We start from the raw sequence: 24,323 nt of genomic DNA on the forward strand, positions 1-24,323 counted from the left end.
CATACTACGAGACTGCCTGCGCCGCGTTTTGCAATGGAAGGCCAAAAATGGGGAGGTGGAGTAAAGAAAATCCTCCTCTCCTCCTCCTCCTGGAACAAATAAGCTTTGTTGGGCACACGTTCTGTGGGGGCATCGCACCTGCTGTTTCTGCCGAGACTTGCTGCATGTGGCCTGGTGGGGTGGAGAATGTGCTGTGAGGGTGAAACCTCGGATTGTTTCGGCCTCGTGGTCAGACCGGGGTGGCCTACGTCCGAGCTGGCACTTTGTTGATAAACGAGTGGATCTCCTCGGGATCTCTTCGTCTTCTGGTTAGCCGCGAGTCGAGTCCATTTCCACATCTCTAAACCTGATGAAGTATTTATTGTTGTTATCATTATTATTATTATAATGAAAGTGTGGTGTGTGAACGTGATGGTTTTCAGTGCATTACCTTTTGCCTTGGTGGTTATAATGATCTACATTTGTGGTTTGAGTGAATAAATTCCATGAGGGGTAAGTAATGCTTTGTTTTGAAAGCTGTTTGTAATCCGGCACTATGCCAACTTTTCATTGATTCAATCGGTTCGCTGTTTGTGTAGCACTAATGGTGTGCAGGTGTTGAAAGGTAGACCATGGCTCATTCCATGTTGTACTCACTATTACACTCGTGATGACGCACTAAAAATAAAAATCTCGGTTAAACTTTTTTAAATGAGTTGGGGTAAGTGACAAAACCAGGCAATTAGATTTCTGTTAAAGTCTGGACTCAGATCCCTTCGAGTTGAAGTGAATTACTTTCGCCCTCCTCCCCCCTCACCCCCTCCACGTGTCGGAGTGAATGTTTTTATAACAATGGTCTTTGTTTGCTTTTCTTTCCTCTGTCCCCTTACAGGGTCCCTCACATCTCAGGGTCCTTGTAAAACCCCCTTGGTGATGTACTGTTTTTTTCTCCTTTCCGCTCCTAACCTCGACCCTGGCTTGCTTTTTCTGCTTTGCAGGTCTACCTCATCTCTGTCACATGGTCAGACGGTACGAAACAGCTCGTTTTCCGCCGATACAGCAAGTTTTTTGATCTGCAGGTGAGAATGTTGAATAATAAAACTATTAATAATCTTTTTTTTATATATATATTTTTTTTTTAAGTGTAATATATGTTAGTGTGGATTGGCTCACTCGGCTCGCCTCACCCCACTGCAGAGACACAAGCTTGTTTAATGAAGGCTACCTGAGTTACTGTGTTGTCATGATTTACACCAATTATAATATGAACATTTATTTATTTTCATTTATTACTTGCAGAATCGAAGATTTTTTTTTTCAAGTATATTGGTTTGTCGATTTTGTTATTGTTTGTCTGTCTGTCTCGATCGTCTACAGGTCACAATTCTAAACTGATCATCATGAAACTTTACCAAGTTGTAGACATAGTCTCAACTGATAAGCCTATTGATTTTTTGAGGTCGAAGATCAACCGAAGGTCAAACTTCTAAAACGATCAATTTCAATCTGAAAAATAATCAATTTTCTTCCAATTGACCTGAGCTTTGATTAAGATTGTGAGTATTAATCTGAATAAAATGGACAATTTGATGTATCCATGGAAACCTTTGAAGAGGGGTGGGGGGGGGGGATAGAGATTTTGTAAGTATCGTGCTTTGCATGACATCTTTTTATTGTTTGTAATATTTGTGATATTACATTTTTATAAGCCATTTAAGTTGAAGAGAAAAATATATATTTTTTTTTTTTCAAAAAAATTAACTATATATATATATAGATATCTTCCTAAGTGGGTCGTAAATGTTGATGGTATTTGTGTGGAAGTGTAAAAACTTTGTTTCTGTTTTCATTTTAAAATCTGAATCTATTTTCAAATTAATGTGTTTTTATTATTATTATTATTTTTTTAAGTTACAGCTACAATACCAGATATGTCGCCTCGCATCCCAACTTGACCGTGATGTGCTGATATTTTCTGCATACTGTTGCTAAAGTCCAACGAATCGATGGATTAAAAGGGTGCTTAAATGGATTTCTGAGTGAATGAATGAGGTTTTGAGGCACGCGTGGCCTTTATCCCTGCAGCTGTCCTTGTAAACGTTTCGTTTCTCTGCCCTTTTAGCTCGGCCGCCCCTCAATATCCTCTTCGTCCTCCTCCTCTTCTTGTGCCCTCTCCCTTTACTCTTCCCCTCTTTTTTTCCCACTACGTCCTTTTGCTTTGGCTTCAAACTCTACAGATGAACAGCTGTGCACAATTCAACAGTTGTCGTAGCCTGTGAGGTCGGAGTAACAACTGGTTGGGTCTTTCTCCCTGTACTTTCAATCACTCCTGTTGTATCATTCACATTCTTATCTTGACTTCACGCTCTCTTCTCTTTCTTCTCATTTATTTACGTTTGCACTGAAATAAGCAGACATTTCATGATGTGCTGCAAATGTAATAACCTATTTTCCTTCGGCCGTGGTACATGCTTCCATCATCTTCCAAGAAATTAGTCCCAGTAATAACCTTCCCATCTTGGCATGATAACATGGCTGTTTGACAATTGTATCTCTGCTTATTTTTCTTTTTTTTTATTTCTTGATGACCTGATGCACATATTTTGGGGACGTGCAATGTAAGTACAACAATATGGAGCTCATAATCCAGTGATGGACTTGTGATTTATTCTGAGTTATTTGACCCTTCCAAATGAAGACTGCTAACTAATGATCATACTGAAACTTGCAATTTGGTGTCTGCTTGCATGTTTGTGGCTGTGGCTAATTTATTCGGTCACTACTTGTCAGGGGAACTGAGGGTCCTAAGGCAGGTTGCAGCTACCCCCTCCCCCTCCCCGGGGTGCTCCAAAGGTAGGGCCGAACAAAGTTCTCTAGTTAAGTGTATAATGTGTCGGCCACTCCCGCTGCCGGTGCTCGAGGATATTTATTACGAGTGACGCTTCAGAACCCTTAATTGTATCACGACTCATGAGCAAGAGGCATTCGCCGTATTTTTGCACTCACTTCACCGATGTTTGAGACTTGACTACAAGTCAAGGGGGGTGGAAGTGGTTCGCTCAACCCCACAGCAGGGACATGCACCAATAGCGGCCAGGCGAGGAGGGGGCCAACTGCGTCACCTGTGCAAGTGGAAAAGGCAAGTCCAGGGGGCGGGGGGGGGGGTTGGTGGTGGAAGAGGAGATGTCTGAGAACCGTTCCATGAAAAGCTGCATTACGCACAGAGCTGCCACACCCCCATGAAGACAGCTGCACTTCTATTCTCCTCCCAAGCCGGACAGTTGCCAGAGGGCCATACCTGGGCTGCCAATCGGCATCGGTTCCTGCTGTGGCCTGCCAGGCACAGCCAGGGTATTTCTTGTCTTGTCTGCCTCTGATGTCTATCTCTTGTCATGTGATCGAAGGCCTCAAAGTTAAATAAGTAAGGTTCCTGATCATTTGTTGGTTTTGTGGGTGCATATGTTTGGTAGTGGGTAAGGTGGTTTGCTTGATCACCCTTTATTGTTGTTTGCTTCTTTTTGTATTCCTGTCCCTGGTGTCCCATCATTTGCAATTAAATACATATGGTCTTGGGTGAATTCTGTTTGTACTGGTGGTTCTGGTAATACACATTAACGGTTGATTTGGTTGCTGGATAAGATCATGTCACCTGACCAAGGTTTGCTCATCCTTATTAGATCGGTGACTTGGTTGCCTATCGGCATACAGCTTGGTTGGCTTAATGGTTCCAACGAGTATGGTAGAGAAGGCAAATGTCCATGAACCGACCCGGAGCCATGAACTCACCTGATCTCTACAGTCATTATATCACTGAGCAACTGGCCGGCCGTAATATTGGTGATCAGGAGTGTGGTATTTGAACCCCCTTCTGGACACATGTCACATTGGTGTTAAGTGGTATATGGAACTTGGGTACTGGAGACCATTGCCTCAACGCCAAAAGGCGGAGCATGCTGTAAGCATTTAAATTTATAGCACCACAATGTTTGACCAGGGGGATGCCTGGTGTGTGAGTTCTTTAGAATAGACGGTTGGAGTGAGGAAGGAGGAATGTGTACAGGGGAGCTCCCAGTTGTGATGGACTGTTTAGCAGCATGTTTAAAGCGGCTTCCCCAGGCCATAGTGCTTGGGGTGAACAAGGGATGCCCCATGTGGGAAAATGTATGTGTGCAGACCCTTGGAGTTTAGTTGGAATGAGATTTGAATGTTCCCTTCGAGCTTTGCAGAGAGCCTGGAGGAATTGAAATAAAAAAGCCACCACTTGGGCTCGTTTAATGACTTCCATAAGCCTTTAAGAAGAGGCTATAAGCCAAATTGTGGGAGGGGACAAATTTCCCAAGAGCTCTTCAAAAATGGAGTCTGCATGGAGGTAAATTTGCATGGTGTCCCCGGTGCGAATTGGTGGAATGGCAGAGGCACCAACACTGCAAGGTAGGGGCCCTGTGGGAGGCACTGCGAGCCGTGCTTTTGCAGCATGCAGGAGCCAAGTGGGCTTGTCGACTGTTGCTGTGGGATCTCCGCGTAGGGTCCTGTGTGGACTTTGTGGAGTTCTCACAGTGTGAGCATTGGGCATGGTGGCCGTGGCTGCTGGTTCTCCATTGGGCTTCCCCATGGCCCAACAACTGGTAAATTTTGGCAAAGATCGCAGGCTCACAGGGACGTTTGGAGTTGGAGGGATTACTAGTGACATTTTAAGTTGACGTTGGGAGTTATTTTTCTCGATTTTGGCAGACATCTATGAGGTGCTTTCTTCCTTCTTACTCTCTCCATCCTTATGGAGTTTGGAATGACAGGAGAACTGAGTGAAGAGGTGAGATGAGGTGCGCAGCCAAAAATTTTTTTGGGAGATTGAGCGAGTGTTACGAGGAGTGGGTGTGAAGAAGAGCAGGTTCACCCACCCCTCCCCCCCCAACCCATGGAAATGCATCCCCGCCTTTAGTGGCATTTGATAGAGGGGATTCAGATGTTCCGGAATGGGATGCCTTTCTGCGGTTGGGGCTGAGAGAAGCAAAGCTCTTTATTTGCGAAGGTGTAAGAGTTCTGTGGAGGACTGAGAGTGTGGCTCATTGGGTGTAGAGAATTGATGGAAGGACATCCCGGCAGCATGCACCGGGCCCCAGGCGAACCAGAGAGGGTTGGGGTGTTGTGGAGGGTTAACCCCAGCGGTGTGGATTGCCGTGTTCGGTCGGGTGGAGAGCCTGCAAAAGAGAGCCACACTGCTAAGCCCTGGTATTGTGTGAAGGCACAGAGAAACTTGAAGGGTGAGGCCCCAACTAGATGGAGCAGTAAGTAAATTGGTTACTATGGGGTGTTTAATGATAAAAAACAGAATATTTTTGACAATGTTAGGTTGGAGTGGGGATGCTCCCCCTTTGTACCATTTTCTATGTCTGTGGGTGCTGGGTTAATGGAGGAGGGTAATTGGATTTTGCGTGGACCCATTGTGTCCCAAATTATTTGTACAATGGGGAGACAGCCCCCCCCCACCCCATGCCCCCAATCTGGCTCGTACACCGGCGAGCCAAAAGAGGCCACACTGTCTCATCATATTGATCATTGTGCATGTCTTGATTTCCTCCCTTGAGATAGTTTAGTTTACATGGGATGAGTGGGCCTGGGAGGGATAGCTTAATTGAAAAGGGATTTCAAGGGGCAGGGGCTATATAGAAGGGTTGGGAATTAGTGGGGCAGTTATGTATCAGATTAAGGATGAAGCTGACTGCTGCCGGCCAATAGCATTTGCAGCCACTCACCTGTCAGCCTTTGCCAGATATGCCTTGTCATTCCCGGCCATTCCATTCGCTGTGCCATTTGTTGCCATGCCACATAACTGCTGTCATTTCTTTCTTTCTTTCTTTTTTTCTTCTTGTGGAGCATAAAGGCCGAAGACCCTGTGCAGGCCACATATCCCATTGCTTCTCGGCTACATGAGCAGTGTGTCGTTTCTTTGTAGGCCAAGAAGACCTTGATTGACGGCCAACCTTGGTTTTGTGCAATTTTTGTGGGGGCCTTCCTGGCCAAAGAGCTCCTGTAGTGAAGAGGGAATTTGGTCCATTGGGATGCACCAGGTGAGAAGAAGGCCTTGTGCCAGAACCCAGGGCACTGGTGGTGGTGGTGGGTCTGATTTTTGAGTAGGAGGGGGCCAGACATTCATGGACTGAATAGATTTTGGAGAAAGGAAGAAGTGGTTCTCCTGGTACATCCACACCTTTTCCAAATCACATGTTTGTTTGGAAAATTGCATCTGGACTTGGTGCTGTCTAAGTATGTGCATGGCGAATGAATGGGTAGCCTTAGTCAAGTGATGTATGAGACTTGAAATAGAATACTGTTTTTTTTCTTGTTGTGCATGGGGAATGTCAGACTAGGGTGGGGAGTTTTCTTTATGATAAATGGAGTCGTTCCAAGCAATGCCCCCATCTTCTGAAAGTCTGAAGGAGGAAGGTGAGGGGGTGGGGGGGGGTAGTGTTGTGGAAGTGATTCCTTGGGATTAATAAATGCTTAATATATTGTAGTTATTTCATTAATAAGTGTTTTGGATAAGCATAGAAGTAATTAGATGTGATATCAAATATGCATCACAATTTTCTGTGGTTCAGAGATGTCTATCCTCTCCAATTGTGCGTCTTAAATTATCAACCTGTTTGAGCCTATATTTGGTGTTTCTACCCTTTTTTTTTAATCAATCCGAAATGTTCTTTTTGGCGTTTCCTTCGGCCTCAAGCCATTATCTTGGCAGCAATCGTCCTCTCTGCAAAACGAAGAGGCCTCGCTCGCCTGGTCGGATTGAATGTTGGGAGGCGACGGTGGCGAAATGAGTTCATGCACCAATAGCGGAGGGGAGAGGGGTGGCCAACTGTGTCACTAGCATGCGCAGGAGCCTTGAGGGGATAAAGGTGGGTGTAGCGGGCGGAAGAGATGCCCCAGAATCATCCTGTGAAAGGCTGCATCAGCACACGCAGCTGCCGCGTGAAAAGCCACTCCCCCCCCCCACCCGTACAGCCAAGCCGGAGAGTCGCACCTGGGCTGCCATTCAGCATCTGTTTCTGCTGTGTCCTTCCGGGCACAGCCGGAGCTTATCTTGTCTTGTCTGTCTCTGGTATCTATCTCTTGTCAAGTGTGTGTGTGTGTGTGTGTGTGTGTGTGTGTGTGTGTGTGTGTGTGTGTGTGTGTGTGTGTGTGTGTGTGTGTGTGTGTGTGTGTGTGTGTGTGTGTGTGTGTGTGTGTTGGCCTCCACGTTGTACGAGAGCGCATACCTCTGATGGCTGAACAGTTTGTTTTGTATCCGACTGAAAGTCTGGATTTGAACCAAAATCGAATCTGTTTGTTCTGGTCACCTAACCAACTCGCCCACCTAGTGTTGTCATAACTCGTCCACAACTTTTTGAAATGTTGTTTTTTGACCCCATCTTCCAATGGTGAAGAATCGCTTAAAAATTGTCGTTTCCAGATTCAGATCTTCACTAAAATCTAATCAATTCTTCCTTGCCACACTCAAACTGTCCACCGAATCTCTCCACAACATTTTGAGATCCTGTTCACAGACAGACAAACAGGTATGCGTGAAAACCTCCGTCCACCTTCAGTGGCAGAGATAATAAGTAAGATTTGCGATCGTTCATTGGTTTTGTTGCTGCATATGTTTGGTGGGTGAGGGCTTTTGCTTGATCACCATAATTATTGTTGTTCACACACTCATCACGGTCACCTGTCCAACTCACAATCCTGTGAGATATGTGGAAAAGATATAACGATTAACGAACTGAAACCAGTTATCTTCCTGATGCATATGCACATGGTTAAAAAGTAAATAATGACGTGGGTTTAAACCCTGCTTGAGAACATGCCACAAAGTTATTTGGACGATGTATAATTTAACAGAATGGGCTCTGTATAAATTGTTAGACCGCCGCCTCGATCGCTGAGGCCGATCTTCACAACGGCTGTGTCGTCGATCGGCATCCTTTTAACTGTTCCTTTGGTCATTTTACAATGAAGGCAAAACCTATGGGCAGGGCATGGCAATTGTGAATAGGACAGCTCCACGATGTCTGGCTTTGCATAGCAGTGAGCATCAATATGGTGTCCATAAGATTTTTCATCGGGATGAAATTATTGGTGGAGTCGGGTAAACTGTCCCATCGATGGGTGGAACATAATGTTGGTTGGAGAAATGGACATACACACAAACATACACACAATTGATAACAATAATATTACCATCATTACAAAATGATAATAACTTGAAGGGCACACAGTAGAGCGCATACCTCTGCCCTGAAATGCCTGAACCACGAGTACATATCGGGCCAAATACATTTTTGAACTAGAGGGGGAGCACTCGGTAGAGTGCAAAACCTCCGCCGCCAATACTGCTAGGTCACTCGAGTGAACCTGATATCCTATTCATTCAATTTAACGTCAACAGTGTTCACAGAGTTATAGTTTGCAACTTTCCCTTTTACTTTTAACTTTTACATACTCAATTCATTCGTCATAACTAGATTCCTTGAGACAGAAATTGATTTTACGTGGGTATATCCACCTGAAGTTCCAAAATCAGCCGCAATTATAATTTTGGCATGATTTTTTTTGTTGGAAATCACTGATAACATGGAGAAATGCAAAAAAAAAAAAAATCGGAATTTTTTTGAAAAAAATTGCAAAATTTGTTTTTTTTCGGGGGGCGGGTTGGAAATCACTTAAAACATGTAGAAATGCAAAAAAATTCAAATATTTTTCAAATAAAATCGAAATTTTTTTGAAAAAAAGTAAAATTTTTAAATTATTATTTTTTTTTTTCCTCCAACATTTTTTTTTTCCTGGTTGGAAATCACTTAAAACATGTAGAAATTCAAATATTTTTCAAATAAAATCGAAATTTTCCAAGTTTTTTTTTTTTCTCCAACATTTTTTTTTTGGGGGGGGGGTTGGAAATCACCTAAAACATGTATAAATGCAAAAACAAAAATTCAAATATTTTTTCCAAAGTGGCCGCCATAGCGGCCATATTGGACTTTGGACCAAGTCCAAAATCTAATGGCATAATCCTTGGACCATACCTAACCCCCCCCTCCCCACCAAGTTTCGTCGAAATCCGTCGGAGTTTTTCCGTAATACTGTTCACAAACAAACAAACGAGCAAACGAGCAAACAAACAGACAGAGGTGAAAACAGTAACCTCCATCCATCTTCGATGGCAGAGGTTAAATATTGTTACGTTTGAGGGGGGGGGGGTATGCATTCAAAGGGTAATTAGGATGTTTAATTAGGTATGCCATGCTGTTCGAGTTTACCAGGATCTCGATGTAATAAGTAGCAATTCAGTGGTGATAAGTTGTCTAGTAAATGTTCATTTCTTCAAGGGGGGGAAATGATAATTGTCACGTAATTAGATAGGGACACAGGATAGGGTAAGTGTGTCTGCGTAAACCCCTTTTTGGTATTCTCTGGAGACTGGCCGTGACGTCACAGGACAGTGCAGCGGATGGCTCCGCCCCGTGATCACAATTGGCGGAAGGCAATGGCGGTGGGCCAATAAACGGCTCGATTGAAGTGACGAGGACCAAGGATAAAAAGGTTCTGTTCGGGGTCGAAAAGGAAGAGGAAGAAGATTACAACCAAAAGATCGTGTTTTTTTTGGTGGGGAGGCTGTTGCGCGGGGAGCGTCCTTGTTGTTGTGCTGACACGATCGTGTTCTTGATCGTGTCTTGGAGCCTTGCTGAGCCTCGTGCCTCACCTTGGTTGGCTCTGGGGTTCTGCTGACTGAGTACGGGGTCGAACGGCGGGCGGACCTGCCTCCCTCTCCTGCTCGCAACTTGGCGCCAGAACTGGTTCCCTGGCGGCTGTGAGCGGACTTGGGCCAAGACCAGGAGGTCGACAGCACCACGGTTTCTCCTGCCCCCCTGACGAGAGCAAGGCCAGCTCGTCCGACGCCGATCCAGGGACAGTTGCGTCCACACCACGGTCCAGCCTGACCACCAGAAATAGCTACGGTGTGTGTGTGTGTGTGTGTGTGTGTGTGTGTGTGTGTGTGTGTGTGTGTGTGTGTGTGTGTGTGTGTGTGTGTGTGTGTGTGTGTGTGTGTGTGTGTGTGTGTGTGTGCTTGGCGCCTTAGAGGGATTGAGAACTGTATATTCATTGGAATTGTCTGTGTTTTTCCCCACGCCCGATCCCACACCATCCCGTCGAATCGCCCCGGATCCCTCTTCTTGCCGAGTCTTGTTATTTCTGGTAATAATTAGAAAAACAAATAAACATCATCAACTCAGTGAAAAGTGACTCGTGCCACCTTCCTCGTCCCGTTTGCGGTAGAGCGATTAGAACCGCCATGTTTGGGTTATAAATAAATAAACCGCCTCCATCGTTTCGGCTCATTCTACGTTGGCGGGACTGTTCAAGTCCCGTGGACGTCACAATATCGTGCCATACAGTACTACATCGTTTTTGGCCTGATCTCTCAATGGTGAAGAATCACTTTAAAAATTAAATAATTCTTGTATCCAGATATGGATCTTCACCAAAATCGAATCGATTCGTCCTTGCCACACCCAACGTGCCCACCAAGTTTCGTCAGAATCCGTCCACAACTTTTTGAGATATCGTGCTATATATTGGTTTTGCCCAATCAAGAAGGGTGAAGAATCACTTTAAAATATTCAGATCCGAATCTGAATCCAGATCTTCACCGCAATTGAATCAATTCTTCCGTGTCACACACCCGACGTGTCCACCAAGTTTCATCCAAATCCGTCCACAACTTTTTGAGATGTTGTTCCATATATCGTTTTTGGCCCGAATTCTCAACGGTGAAGAATCGCTTTAACAATTTTAGTAGTCGGATCCAGATTCGGATCTTGACCGAAATCGAATCGGTTCGTCCTGGTCACACACCGAACCCACCCTCAAAATTTCAGCCGGATCCGTCCACAACTTTTTGAGATATCCCATGCACAAACAAACAAACAAACAGGCAGATGGACAGACTGTCTGACAGAAAGGGGTGAAAACATAACCTTCTTCACCTCCAGTAGTGGAGGTAATGATGTGGTTATCTTTATTTTCAACATGGTCTCATCAAGTGTCAATCCATTCCAATAACGAGATATTTCAGAGAAAAAAATGATCTTTCCAACTTCATCAATGATCTCTCCAACTCTGGCAGATCCTCTTTATCTAATTGCTGAATACTCCACCCTTTGCCGTACCATCTGGTCATCCCTCAGACCGGCAAGCAGTAGCTTCTTCGCTCTCTGCAGATCAGGGTAAAATCACAAACTGGTCCAACATGTGGAACATGTCTTTCAATCTTGGCAAATTTCATACTCTCACGATGTCTCTCCGAAAGGACTGTTTAGAACCCACCCCCACCCCCCATCTATTTTCTCAACAATCCTCTGGAAGAAGTCCTTTCATTCAAGCCTATCTCACTATCTACCATGATCTTTCCTGGGAAAGCCATATATCTAACCTGGCCTCCAAAGCCAGTTGCCGACTGGGAATCCTTTTGTCGTGCAAAGTCCTTCCACGGCCCACCTGAACTCCTGACTACATGCAAAGCTTTTGGAGTACTGCTCTCTCCTCTGGGCTGGTGCTCCTGCCTCCCACCTTTTTTGGCTTCATGCTATTGAAACCATGGCAGTTGGGATCATTGGTATCTCGCGTGATGAGGTTGAGTCTTTGGGTGTCTCACTCTCTCACTGCAGGCAGGTCGGTGGTCTTTCTGTCGCTTCTCCAGCCTGGCTCCCCCTGGTCTGTCTAAGATATGGCCCCCTCCATATTTCCGCAGGGCGCTCAAGGTCCGTCAGCAAACCCATTCTGGTAAAACTACCAAACTCTAGAATTGCTGCTCACCTTCACTCTTTCATTCCTCATTTTTTTTCCCAACTTTGGAACAAACTCCCACACTCTCTTCAATCCCACTCTTCCCTCCAGGTCTTCTCAACTCCCCCCATCCAAAACAATGATCTTTTCTACCCACACTAATCCACTCCAAACCCGCCTCCTTCAAATTCCTTGCTTTCCTTCCTAAAAGTCTCTGTTGGGTAAAGACCGGAAAGTCCCTGTGTTGTCCATCTTGTATTCGCTGTGTTCCCCGCCCTATCCCTCTCCCTTCCACAGATCTCCGAATGTCTCTATTACCGACTGTTTTTTTTGTTTTTTTTTCTCTCTCCTGCCCCACCTTGTTGTGTGTTTCTGTATGTTAGCCCTCACATGAGCCTCGATAGTGTATACAACAACAACAACAACAACAACAACAACAACAACAACAACAACAAAAAATCAGGTCACTGAATCACCGAACAAGTATTTTTGAGGTCAACATCAGGCAAATTTCTAAAATTGTTAATTCTCATCCCATTGACTTTAAACTTGAAAAGGAGTTGCATATTTTGGTCATTCCGAAACTTCTGGAGACTGTAGATTCCGTCCCTTAGACGGAAGAGGATTTGCATGTTTAGTCATTGAATTCAATCACCAAATATTTTTTAAGGTCAAATTTATTTTCTGGATTTTTTTTTTGTTGCAAGCATCATGCTATGCACGACATCGTTCTTGTCTGTCCGTCTATCACCTACAGGTCACAATTCTAAACCGATCATCGTGAAACTTTACCAAGTTCTCGAGGTAGTGCCAACTGAAGTTTTTGAGGTCAAAGGTCAAATTCCGAGGATTGTCAGTTTTTCATCCGATAGATTCGAAAGTTGAACACTATTTGCATATTGGTTCACTGAATTAGGAAACCAACTATTTTTGAGGTCCAAATGTCAACTCAAGGTCAATTTAAATCTGAAAGAAATGGACAATTTTGATCTATCCGTGGCAACTTTTTTGCAACTATTGTGCTAAGCACTACGTGTATGTTTGTTTGTGTGTGGGATATCTCAAAAAGTCGATTGATTTTGGTGGGTACGTTGAGTGTGATGATGACGAACTGATTAGATTTTGGTCATCTGGATCCGGCTACTGCAATTTTAATTTTTATTTATTAATTTTTTGGAAGTGATTCTTCACCATTGAGATGGTGCTAACTGACAAATTTATTTATATATATATATATATATATATATATATATATATATATATATATATATATATATATATATATATATATATAATCAGGATGTCTCAAAAAGTTATTGATGGATTTGGATGAAACTTGGTGGACAGGTTGGGTGTGTGATGAGGACTAATTTATTCGATTTTGGAGAAGATTTGGGTTGGAGAATAATTTAATTTTCAGTGATTTTTTTTTTTTTCAACATTGAGTGAGGAGGCCAAAAATGATGTATAGCATGATATTACAAAAATAATTGGGGCCAATATGTTGGATCAGGCATTGTGTGGTGGAGGTGTATGCTCAACCAAGTGCCCTTCTGGTTTGCATGTTTTGAGGTCTTGCTTTGCAGTGACATTTGTGGCTTTATTATTATTTTCATTGTTATTGTTTTATACTCTGTGTGTGTGAATATATATATATATATATATATATATATATATATATATATATATATATATATATATTTATATATATATATATATATATATATATATATATATATATATATATATATATATATATATATATATATATATATTTATATATATATATATATATTGTTTTTATTCAACTTCTCTGTTGTAACATCCCTTTTGACTGCTCTGGAATGAAAACAAATCTTTCTCTTGTGCATTTTATGTGGAGATCCATAAGCAGTAGTTTTGTCTGCTTATTTAATCGCATGAGCAAATTGCTTAAAAGGATCCACCATGGTAAAATGGGTATTGATGGCATAGTTCAGAGGGTGGCGTACTTGCCTTTGACCTGTCTATTTTGGGTTTGATTACCAGACCGACTAAAAATGTCATTATCTAGAGGAGACGTTAATCTGGCCTGTCCCTTTTACGAGCTTTTGCAGGTAGATGTTGAAAATCCCATAATACCATATATATATATATATATATATATATATATATATATATATATATATATATATATATATATATATATATATATATATATATATATATATATATATATAAAAAATAAGTTGTCCATTTTCATGCTCTTCCACTCACCAAATTCCAAGTTTCTGCCCTGACTGAGTGCTGCTGCTACAACACATGGCGCTGTTCTAGTGACGTGTCTATGGTGCATTTTCAGCAATGTAAGTGTTCAGAACCTATTCCTTGGGCACACCAGGTGACCATAGCAGGTGGAGGAACAATTTGTTTTGCTTTTGTTTTTACACTGAAGCAAGTGTCAAAACATGGTTATTCTGTTTGCAGATGCAACTCCTTGATCAGTTTCCCATGGAGGGTGGCCAGCGGGATCCAAAGCTGAGAACCATCCCCTTCCTTCCTGGTATGCCCTCCTATTTGATCATGTGTAGTCTCAGCTTGTGTTTGTTCCAAAATAATTTTGATTATAAATAAACCCGTTGTGGTGTTCTTTGATGGGTCTTTGAAACGCTGCCCAAAACAGCAAGGATTGCACTGGGTAGTTTGTCTTTGCTTTAGCAGTTAGAGCAGGAATTATGAATTTCTTCAGGTTACTGCTGATAGCTCACCTACTTTTGGCCAAAGACAACTAAAGGGATCTTTAACATCCACCGACTAATGCTAGTGTATGGCTCCTCTGGCTTCACATTAGATTTTGGCCTGCATGCAAACCGCCAATCCAATGGGTTAAAGTCTGTTCCGAAACTGAACCCAGACGAGACTGTTCCAAGGTAAATGCTACCGTATTTGGTTCAGAAACGTCCCATGAGTTTTTCATCATATTGAGCTCATTCTGATAAATGACCTGAAACATTTGTCAGGATACTGAGATCTGCTCTGTATCACAATGAAAGACTCATGTGAACTGTAGGGGTTGTGTGGCCCACTAAAGACACCGACTCGCTCCACGTTGCCCTGATGTGAAGTGTCCATTCAAAATGGAAATTGTATTCATTCATTCTCTCCAACCACAAATATGGGTCATTCTAAGCATCAAAATACAAAGATAACACTGGAATGGGTCCAATCAAAATGGAATGTTCATTTGTTCAACAATGTTTGACCATTAATCCTCCCCGAAATGATAGGAGGCTTATACCTGTTGTAGGGTTTGTTTCTACAACCCCAGTTTTGTCTCAGAGTTTCTTGCACCTCGAGCACCACAAAACCACCATTTAGGTTTTTGTTTTCTTCCTCCTTTTTATATGCCCTGACATATATATATATATATATATATATATATATATATATATATATATATATATATATATATATGTATGTATATATATACATCGGGGCGTATTATGTGACACCAGTCGTCTGTCTGTCCGTCCGTCCGTCTGTCCATCCGTTCCTGTCCGCACTCTTCCTCCCAAAGTTTTCAACTTTCACATTTCATATTTTGTACAAAGGTACAGACTCTGAAGACGGCGTGTCGTGACATACGTTCGTCATCTAAAGTGGTTACCATGGCAACCAGGATGCTGTATTCCATGTAGTAGTGCCATTCTATATATACCTTCTTGTTCGGGCGTATATTGTGCTCACTTGTTCTTTTTTTGCCATTTTCCGGGCTGTATTTTAGAGCTGGCTGGGGCTTTTGGAATGAAATTTCATCAATAATGGGAATACAAAGTAGGCGGGGTTGACTTTCTTTTGATCTTGACCCAATTTTTATGGTCATGACTTGATTATAGCCATTTTAACATGTTTCACCAAAACTCTAAGGTTTGTCCGATCAGAATGAAATTTCCTTTTCTACATAGCTTAGACTTAGAGTAAGGCACATTTGTGCTTAATGTACAGTAAACACTCCAATATCATTTGGATCATGCCTGGTGTTGGCTTAATGGTGAGGGTGGTGGGCTTGGAATCCGAGGATCCTGAGTTCAAATCCCACTTGGCTGTTGAATTAATGCCAGGTGGGGTTGACTTTGCCTGTCATCCTTCCGAGGTCGGCAAGATGAGTGCCAACATGCTGGTATCCTGTCTCGGAGTGGTGACCTGTCCAGGATTGTACCCAATAGCCAAGGAGACTGCTGAGGCAGCACCAATGCTCTGTACAGGATATGGTCCCAATGGATGGATGGATCATGGGGGTTAGGTTCCTGAAAAATGCTGCAATAGTAAAAACCCCGATCATGGAAACCTTGTGCCAATGGGAAGGGGGGGGGGGTTCGGTTGCTGCACTTTTACAAAATGTCGAGGAAGATCGACAGCAGCCAAAAATACTTTTACTATTGAAATACACACACATACACACACACACACACACACACACACACACACACACACACACACACACACACACACACACACACACACACACACACACACACACACACACACACACACACACACGCACACGCACATTTTACCTTTTAAATTTATTACAAAATGGTGAGATGGGTGAGGGTAAACATATTTCGTACTTGTTCATGCTGAATTCTGGCATAAATAGAAAACACAAGACTTGGCTCAGAGATGATGATAATGATGCTCTTGGGGGGTGGGTAGAGGTTAGAAAGATGTGGATGTCGAACTTGTGATGACTGTTGGATCATTGGGAGCATGACGAATTCGCCTGCTGCAATGCCACATAGAAGAAGGGTGAAACGATCCTTAGCCACCTAGATCCAGAGCAGATCTTACCTGCTTTCACAGGAAAGTACGAGATTGCATCCTCTTCCAAAATAATCCTGTCTCTTCGGCATTAAAAACCTGCTCTGACATAAATTCCTTTGCCTCTATTAGTTCCTTGAGCCATGGTTGAACTAGAGCCTGAGGCCCCGCGTGACTTGTGAAAATATTGGGAAATCTACAATAATTTCTCCCACACACCGGTCCATTAAAAGTCCGGGGAAATCCACAATGGGTTCTGCCATAAACCGGTCCAATCAAAGGCATTTTTTTTTTCTGTTTGGTCCTTGATCCAAACATCAAGTGCTTTTTCCATCCTTTCGAAGTGATGATCATGGGACTGGAATGAGCCTTTTGTGCTTTGTGGAGCAGGAACACTTGATAGGATATTTAACTCACATTAGCACACAGTTAATTAATTGATCTGATGGTGGCCTACAGATGCCGCACTTTCACTTCTTGCCAACGTATCTAACAACTCGATTTCTTTGCACACTGTTATAACCTTTCTCTGCCTTTTGGCATGATTAATTTTGTTGATTGTCTTGCGTGTGGGGGGCATTATTAACTGTTGTGTGCGTACTAGATCTTGTAAGTCCAGTATTGCATGATCTCCTGATGTCATTTCCTCTTCAATGACGTTTCACCATTAAATTTAGCTTCATTCCCGTATGTTGCTCTGATTTACCTCCCATTACGAGCTTTTTGTTGTTTCTTGTGCACTGTTCATTGTCGTAATCGTACATGTGGATGCAAACTTTGACTCGTCTCAGCTAAAACACTGCGATTGGCCGAAATGATATACCGCAATAATGAAATTGGAACACAATAGGTTACCTGCAAGTGGTGGAAATCCATGATATTGGAACCCACAATATTTGAGGGTTTAATGTACATCATATGCCTCTGGGTTAAAGGTTAATGTCAAATTGATTCATTATACTGGAGTACTGCTCTCCCCTCTGGGCTGGTGCTCCTGCCTCTCACCTTTCTTGGCTTTGCGCTGTTGAAACCAAGGCATTTACGATCATTGGTATCTCCCGTGATGAGGCTGAGTCTTTGGGTCTCTCACTCTCACCGCAGGCAGGTCAGTGGTCTTTCTGTCTTCTACCGTCTCTTCTCCCTCCCCCCCCCGCGTTCTGTCTGCTCTCTGTCCCGCCCATATTTCCGCAGGGTGTTCAAGGTCCTCCAGCAACCCCCTTCTGTTTAAACTACCAAAATCAAGAATCACTGCTCACCTTTTCTTTCTTTCCTTTTTTACCCCCTTCCCTCCCCCCCCCACACTTTTGGAACAAACTCCCGCACACTCTTTAATCCCACTCTTAACTCCAGGTCTTCAAAATAACTGTTCACCACAATCTCTTATCTTCCCCTTTCCAAAACCATGATCTTTTCTACCTCTGTTCATCCACCCCAAACCCACCTCCTTCATATTCCCTGCTTTTCTCCCTGAAAGTCCCTGTAGTGTCCATCTTGTGTACCCTGTGTACTCTACCCCATCCCTCTCCCTTCCACAGATCTCGTGTCTATTCCCCACTGTTTTGTGCTTCCCTCTTCCATCCCTATTGTCTCCTGCTCCCTTGTTATATATTCTGTGTTCTTGTACGAGCCTTTACATTGTACATTAAAAAAAACAAACAAACAAAAAAACCCCAGCTGTCTTGACCTTGAGGGGAGAATGAGATTGAAGAGAATGTGGAAGTTTGTTCCACAGGGGGAACAAATGAGTGGAGGTGAGCAGTGATCCTGGATTTAGGTAGTTTCATATGAAGGGCATTAATGGTGGACCAGGTGCCCTACAGAAACGTAAGGGGGACATAGCACAGAAAGAGCATAAGGTGCAAGACCAGAAAGGAGATGGAAGAAGACAGAGCCCACCGACATGTTTGTGATGGCGAAGTGATCAGCCCATAGACTCGGCTTCATCGTGGGAGATTTCAATACTCCTTTGAAGGCTTGGGTTTCTACAGTGTCAAGCTGAACAAGACATGAGGCAGAGGGGAAAGCAGTACTCAATCAATCTGTGGATGAAGACCTTGTAGGTGGATCGGAGTTCAGGTGTGCCAAGGAAGGACTTTGTACGATGGAGGATGCCCATTCAGCGGCAAGCTTTGGAGGCCAACTTTGAAATTTGGTTTGCCCAAGAAAGATAAAAGCTGATGGTGAGACCAGGTCAGGTCAGGCATGGGTGCTTGTGCCAGAGCAGCGCGTCGTTGCGTCCACTTTCAGCTGCTTTTCCAGGGCCTCTGGCCATCCCCGAGGCAGATGCCTGGCCCATCCCCATCTCCTTGAGATGCCGATCAACCTGCTGCAACTACGAGGAACGTGGTCGGCCCATCGGTCACCTCCACTCACGAGGCTCCCTTGCTGAGAGAATCTAGTTAGTCGGATCACCGTCATGAAAACAAGCCACATGTCCATACAGCCGCAGATGACGCTCATGGACTATGCAGGAAACAAATCTCAGTTAAGTCTCTCTCAGCAACCTCTCGTTGGACACAAAGTCCGACCAGCGATAGCCAAAGATTCTCCGAAGAGACCTGATACCAAAGGAATTAAGTCTCTGTCTCAGATCCCTGGTCAGAATCCAAGTCTCACATCTGTAGAGTAAGACTGGAAGCACCAACTACTTAAAGACTTGGACTTTCGTCCTCCTGCTTAGTGCCACTTAGTGCTACAGTGCCACACCCCATTATCCAGTGAATCCATGACTCCCCAGGCCCGACCCAGATGTCTATTGACCTCTGACTCACAGCCAGCAGAGACATGAATATCACTGCCAAGGTAAGTGAATCTCTCTGTGACCTCAACATCCTCACTAGAAACAGGTACAGGCAAGATAGCAGCATCCAAGATGTCATTGAATGCCTGCATCTTACTTTTGACCCAGGAAACCTGTAATACCAGTGGCTCCGACTCCTCATTCAGCACCCCGATGCCCCCCCCCCAAAGGATATCCAGAGTCTTCGCAAAGATGACTGCATCATCGATGAAATCAAGGTCAGAGATCTTCACACACGTATGTCTATTAATTACATACCATTGGAATGCAAGTTTTGACACTTCAGACTGCTGAGACCCTTTCGACCCTCTTGACCCTTCAATACCCCGATGACTCAAAAGACCCCAAAGACCCTTCACTCCCCTTCGACTTTCACACAATTTAGACCCCTTAAACCCTTCAGACAGATTAGATAGCTTAGACCCTTGTCAATTTCGACCACTTGGATCGTTTTTATATTACAAATAAATATAATATCACCAGTATTGTAAATAAATTTGAAGATGATCGATGTTTGTATTGCGATTGGTGTAAATCGTAACAACACAGGAAATCTGTGATGTCGATCTCTGCAACAACATGGGGAGATGCGAGCGTAGTGAGCCAACCACACCAGTGTTCCACAAGCTGAATTTAATAACATAGATGGATTTAATCTATTTCAAAATAACAAAATTTATAAAACATTAAAGCATTTTATTACTTTAAAAAAATTGCAGAAACAAGAGAATAAAAAAAAGACATTTTAAAGAAAATGTAAAAACAGGGATGAAATCTCGAAAAAAGAAAAATAAACACAACCAATAGTTGTGGGAGGAATGACAAGGGAGGGATGACACCACAATATGACACCACAATCCTCTTATGGCTTACCGTCACGACATATTTTGACAATTTACTTTTGTTGTGGGATTGTGATGGATGAAGAAGAAGAATGACACCACATTACAATTCCACGACATGACACAACGGTCCACTTGTGGTTTAGCATCACGCCGTCTTTTGACGACGTCCCATCACAATCCCACAGAAAAAGTGAAATGTCAAAAATGCTGTATATTGTGAGGGTAATCCAGAAGAGGATTGTGGTGTCGCATTGTGGCATCGCAATATGGTGTCGTTCTTCATGGTTATTATTCTTCTTCTTCGATCTTCTTCATTCTTCCTCTTCATCCATTACTCCCATAACAAAATTAAAATGGCAAAATATGTCGTGATGGTAATTCATGAGGAGTGTGGTGTCATTCCTATCTTGTTTGGTTGTTTATTTGAGATTTAATCCCTCTCTTTTTACTATATATATATATATATATATATATATATATATATATATATATATATATATATATATATATATATATATATATATATATATATATATATATATACACACACTGAAACGCAAAAGAAACTTACCACTTGTTTGAAATGTAATAAAATTGTAACAGTTCAAAATAAAACAAACCAACGATTGCTAATTGAAACATTGGCATTTTATTGATGACATGTCAAGTTTTTGACCAAGATACACCATCTCATAAGTTTGTTCTACAGTACAGAACAGCACAGGGTGCAATGTCAGTCCCCTTTCAATAGCGTGTGTGGCCACCATTGCTTTGGATACAGGCAGTGCATCGTCGGCGCATACTGCCTACCAGTCTTTGGATGGATTGCTGCTGGATTCTGTCCCACTCAGTCCTCAATGTCTGAAGCCATCTGACTTAGGACCATCTGCCTGTCCTGCCTTGCAGTGGTGACTCTTGGCCTCCCTGATCGAGGACTGTCATCTGCAGAGTTGTGGAGGGTGTCTCTGTCCACCAGGGCCGATATCGTCTGGTGTGAACAGCCAAGGCGACGTGCCACCTCACGGTAGCTCAATCCGCCTTGTTGTATGCCCAAGGTACACTGCCGGTGATCCCTTGACAATCGTGGCATGTTGATTGAAATGCCCATTTTGCACTGGCCTTTTTAAAGCCAATATCAAGACATCACGTGCAGCTCATTAAAATCATCCCGTACCCCTTGGCTAATCACTGACCGTCAAAACGGCTGTTAAACAGCTGTGCTATGAAGTGACCATTGAAGGTTCAAGTGACCATATGTGACCGTTTTGTCTGACAGTGAGGACACTATTGTCCACAAATAAGTTCACACATTTACTACATGCAGTGTTATTGTTGATATTTGAACGTTTAAAAGGTGGTAAGTTTCTTTTGCGTTTCAATATATATATATATATATATATATATATATATATATATATATATATATATATATATATATATATATATATATATATATATATATATATATTTATTAATTGCCAGAATCCTTTGGTTTCGGCAATTATGTTGGTCGGTTGTGTGTGTCATTCTGTGTCTGTCTGTCTGTTTGTGTGTTTGTTTACTCTGTAGCAGCCACACCATTTCAGTGATCATGACCAAACTGGGTACAGACGTCGGCCATGGTCCAACTTAGACACTTGTCGTTTTTGGTGAATCTAGGTCAAAGGTCAAGGTCACCGAAAAACCGAAATTCTTATTTTCGCAATAACGTCCGCAAAATGGTCGTATCGACTTCAAACCAAATCCAAAATGTGCATCTTCCAATACTGCATCCAACCATATGTCTCATTGGGGTGTCACACCAACATCCTTCTTAGCGGTCGGGGGTCGAATGTCAGGGGGGTCGGGTCAAAACTTTCAAATTGCGATAAAAACCCCATTTCAAGTCCGATTGACTTCCAAGTTATGATCATGACCAAACTAAGTGCTATAACTCATTAAACAGTAGCACTATCGACTTATAAGAACCAAATTGATTTCCAGGTTTTTTTTTTTTTTTTCAGAGATCATGGAGATATGACAAAGTTATTCCTTGCTCAATGAGCAATTTCATTTTTATTCTTGTTGGCTGTAATAATCACTCTATATCCACTAGTCAGAGGCAGTGGTGTCGTAAAAAATCACATCTGACTCTAAATGTTCTGTCACTCAGTTACAGTATATTAGTGTTGATGCAGGAAGTGAAGATGTACCTTGTGTGTGGTTGGTTGAGTACATTGTGTGATCTGCATGTTTGTTTTATCACATTTGTTGTTGTTTTTGTACAGTGTTGAAATAATTCTCCAAATAATTCTCCACTTTTGTACAACAGTGTTGAATTTTTTTTCAAATAATTCTCCACTTTTGTAGTGTTGAAATTATTCTCAAATAATTCTTCATTTAATTTTTTTTTAATCCTTTTGGTTTGACTTGCTGTTCCTCTGCAAATTCAGCTCTTCTGTTGTGCTTGAATAAGGCCTGAGCTGTAGTTTATCCTATTTCCAAGGATTTGCCAATTTTTAATATTTTTTTAGTGTTTTGTTTTATTTCCTGTTCAACTTGGTGCTTTTACGAAGATCCATTTCCAACTCCTCGCAGCAAAGTGAAGAGCTTGCGCTTCACCTTGCGATGATTGAAAATGGTTCTGCGACCTCTCCGAACTCGATGCACATCTCCCTCGTGGACATTTCATTTTGCCAGTCGGGCAATTCTCTCTTGCTTATGAACTGTACTCTAGTTGGAACATTTCACGGCCGAGGATCCTTGCTCTGCCGTACCCCCCCTCCCTTTACCAATAGCCTTGGTTCTTTCTCCCGTGGTATGACAAAGCATGGTGAGCAGCGGCTCCCATGACGCCGTTTCTCCATGGAAACGGGGATGGATGCGTGGCTAACAACGAAGGATGGATGTTCAAGCCTGTTTGTTGCATGTGCATGGTTTTATTTATTTATTTTGGTCTTGCCCTCTTTCCTCTCCCCTCTTGTGATCTGCATACTCATCTCGATCTTGATTAAATTTGCATTTGGATTGTTTGAGATTAATTTTTTATTTATAATGGAAATTGTTTATTGGCAAACTTTATTACCTCTGCCACCAAAGCTGGTTGGAGGTTGTTTTCACATGTGTTTGTCTCTATCTTTGTTTGTGAACAGGATATCTCAAGTGGTTATGAACAGATTTGGACGAAACTTGGTGGACAGGTTGTGTGTGTGACGAGGACTAATTGATTCGATTTTGATGAACATCTGGTTACGATTAAATTTTTTAAGTGGTTCTTCACTTTTGAGAGGTGGGGTCAAACGGTTTTGGATGAGTTATAACAAAATTAGGTGTATGGGTTGGAAGGTGGCAATAAGAAGCCGATTCGATTTTGGTTCAGGTCCAGGTGCAGATCTCTGGCCTATCAGTGGGACACAAAACAAAAACTGTTCAACCTGGCGGAGGTATGCGCCCCATCGAGTTGCATTTCTAGTTGCAGTTGCATTATACAAAACTCCCTTTTGCACTATTTTATTCATCTTTCCTCAATATTTGAATCCACACCTTGAATCCACGCACCTGCTCTGCCTTGAATGAGAAGTGCATATGCGCTCTCCTTAATATTTATATCCTTCATGTGTGTTTTGCCATTCAAACACACCATATCAAGGTTGGTTTGAAGATCTACTTCATTGGAAGAAGAGATGGAGGTGATAAGTTGTCCTCAAGGTTTTGGTTTGGGGGCAGGTTTTGATTAAACGTTAATCATTTCATTGTAATTTATCCGTTCGACTTTGGCTTTGCCACCTCTGGCATTTTGATAAAGTACATTGGTATTTGTCATGCCTTGCACAATTCCTTGCCTCTTTTTGTGTTCGTGTGCCCAGTCATTACCTCCACCACAAAAAGTGGATGGAGGTTGTTTTCACCTCTCTGTGTGTTTGTTGCTTGAAAAATCGAAGATTTTTGAAGTGTATTGGTCGGTCGATGTGGTTATTCAGATTGAAGGAAATCTGAAAACTCACTCCGTAGGAATACCTCCTGTGCAGCTGCCCTTCGCATGGCAGCTCACCGGATGACAGGATTGGGGCAAAGCCTTCGGGACCCCCTTTCCTTGA

General features: G+C 42.6%; 1 protein-coding gene across 15 annotated transcripts in view; it reads left to right on the plus strand.

The window, feature by feature from the left end:
• The window catches only part of LOC147033973 (SH3 and PX domain-containing protein 2A-like), a 225,049-nt gene that overhangs the window by 24,314 nt on the left and 176,412 nt on the right, over positions 1-24,323 (plus strand). For 5 of the 15 annotated variants that reach the window (XM_085873975.1, XM_085873958.1, XM_085873967.1 and 2 more), the window contains 2 exons: positions 978-1,058; positions 14,269-14,344. The exons of 1 other annotated variant lie outside the window; for it this stretch is intronic. In XM_085873975.1, the coding sequence (XP_085730101.1) occupies positions 978-1,058; positions 14,269-14,344 (157 nt within the window). Of the gene's footprint in view, positions 1-114; positions 355-977; positions 1,059-14,268; positions 14,345-24,323 lie in introns of those variants that run through there. 9 more of the 15 variants (XM_085874094.1, XM_085874025.1, XM_085874000.1 and 6 more) reach the window with 9 other exon arrangements.

This window comes from Eptatretus burgeri, chromosome 1 (genome assembly GCF_056783735.1).
Source record: "Eptatretus burgeri isolate ZD-2024b chromosome 1, Ebu_testis_v1, whole genome shotgun sequence".
Classification (NCBI taxonomy): Eukaryota; Metazoa; Chordata; class Myxini; order Myxiniformes; family Myxinidae; genus Eptatretus; species Eptatretus burgeri.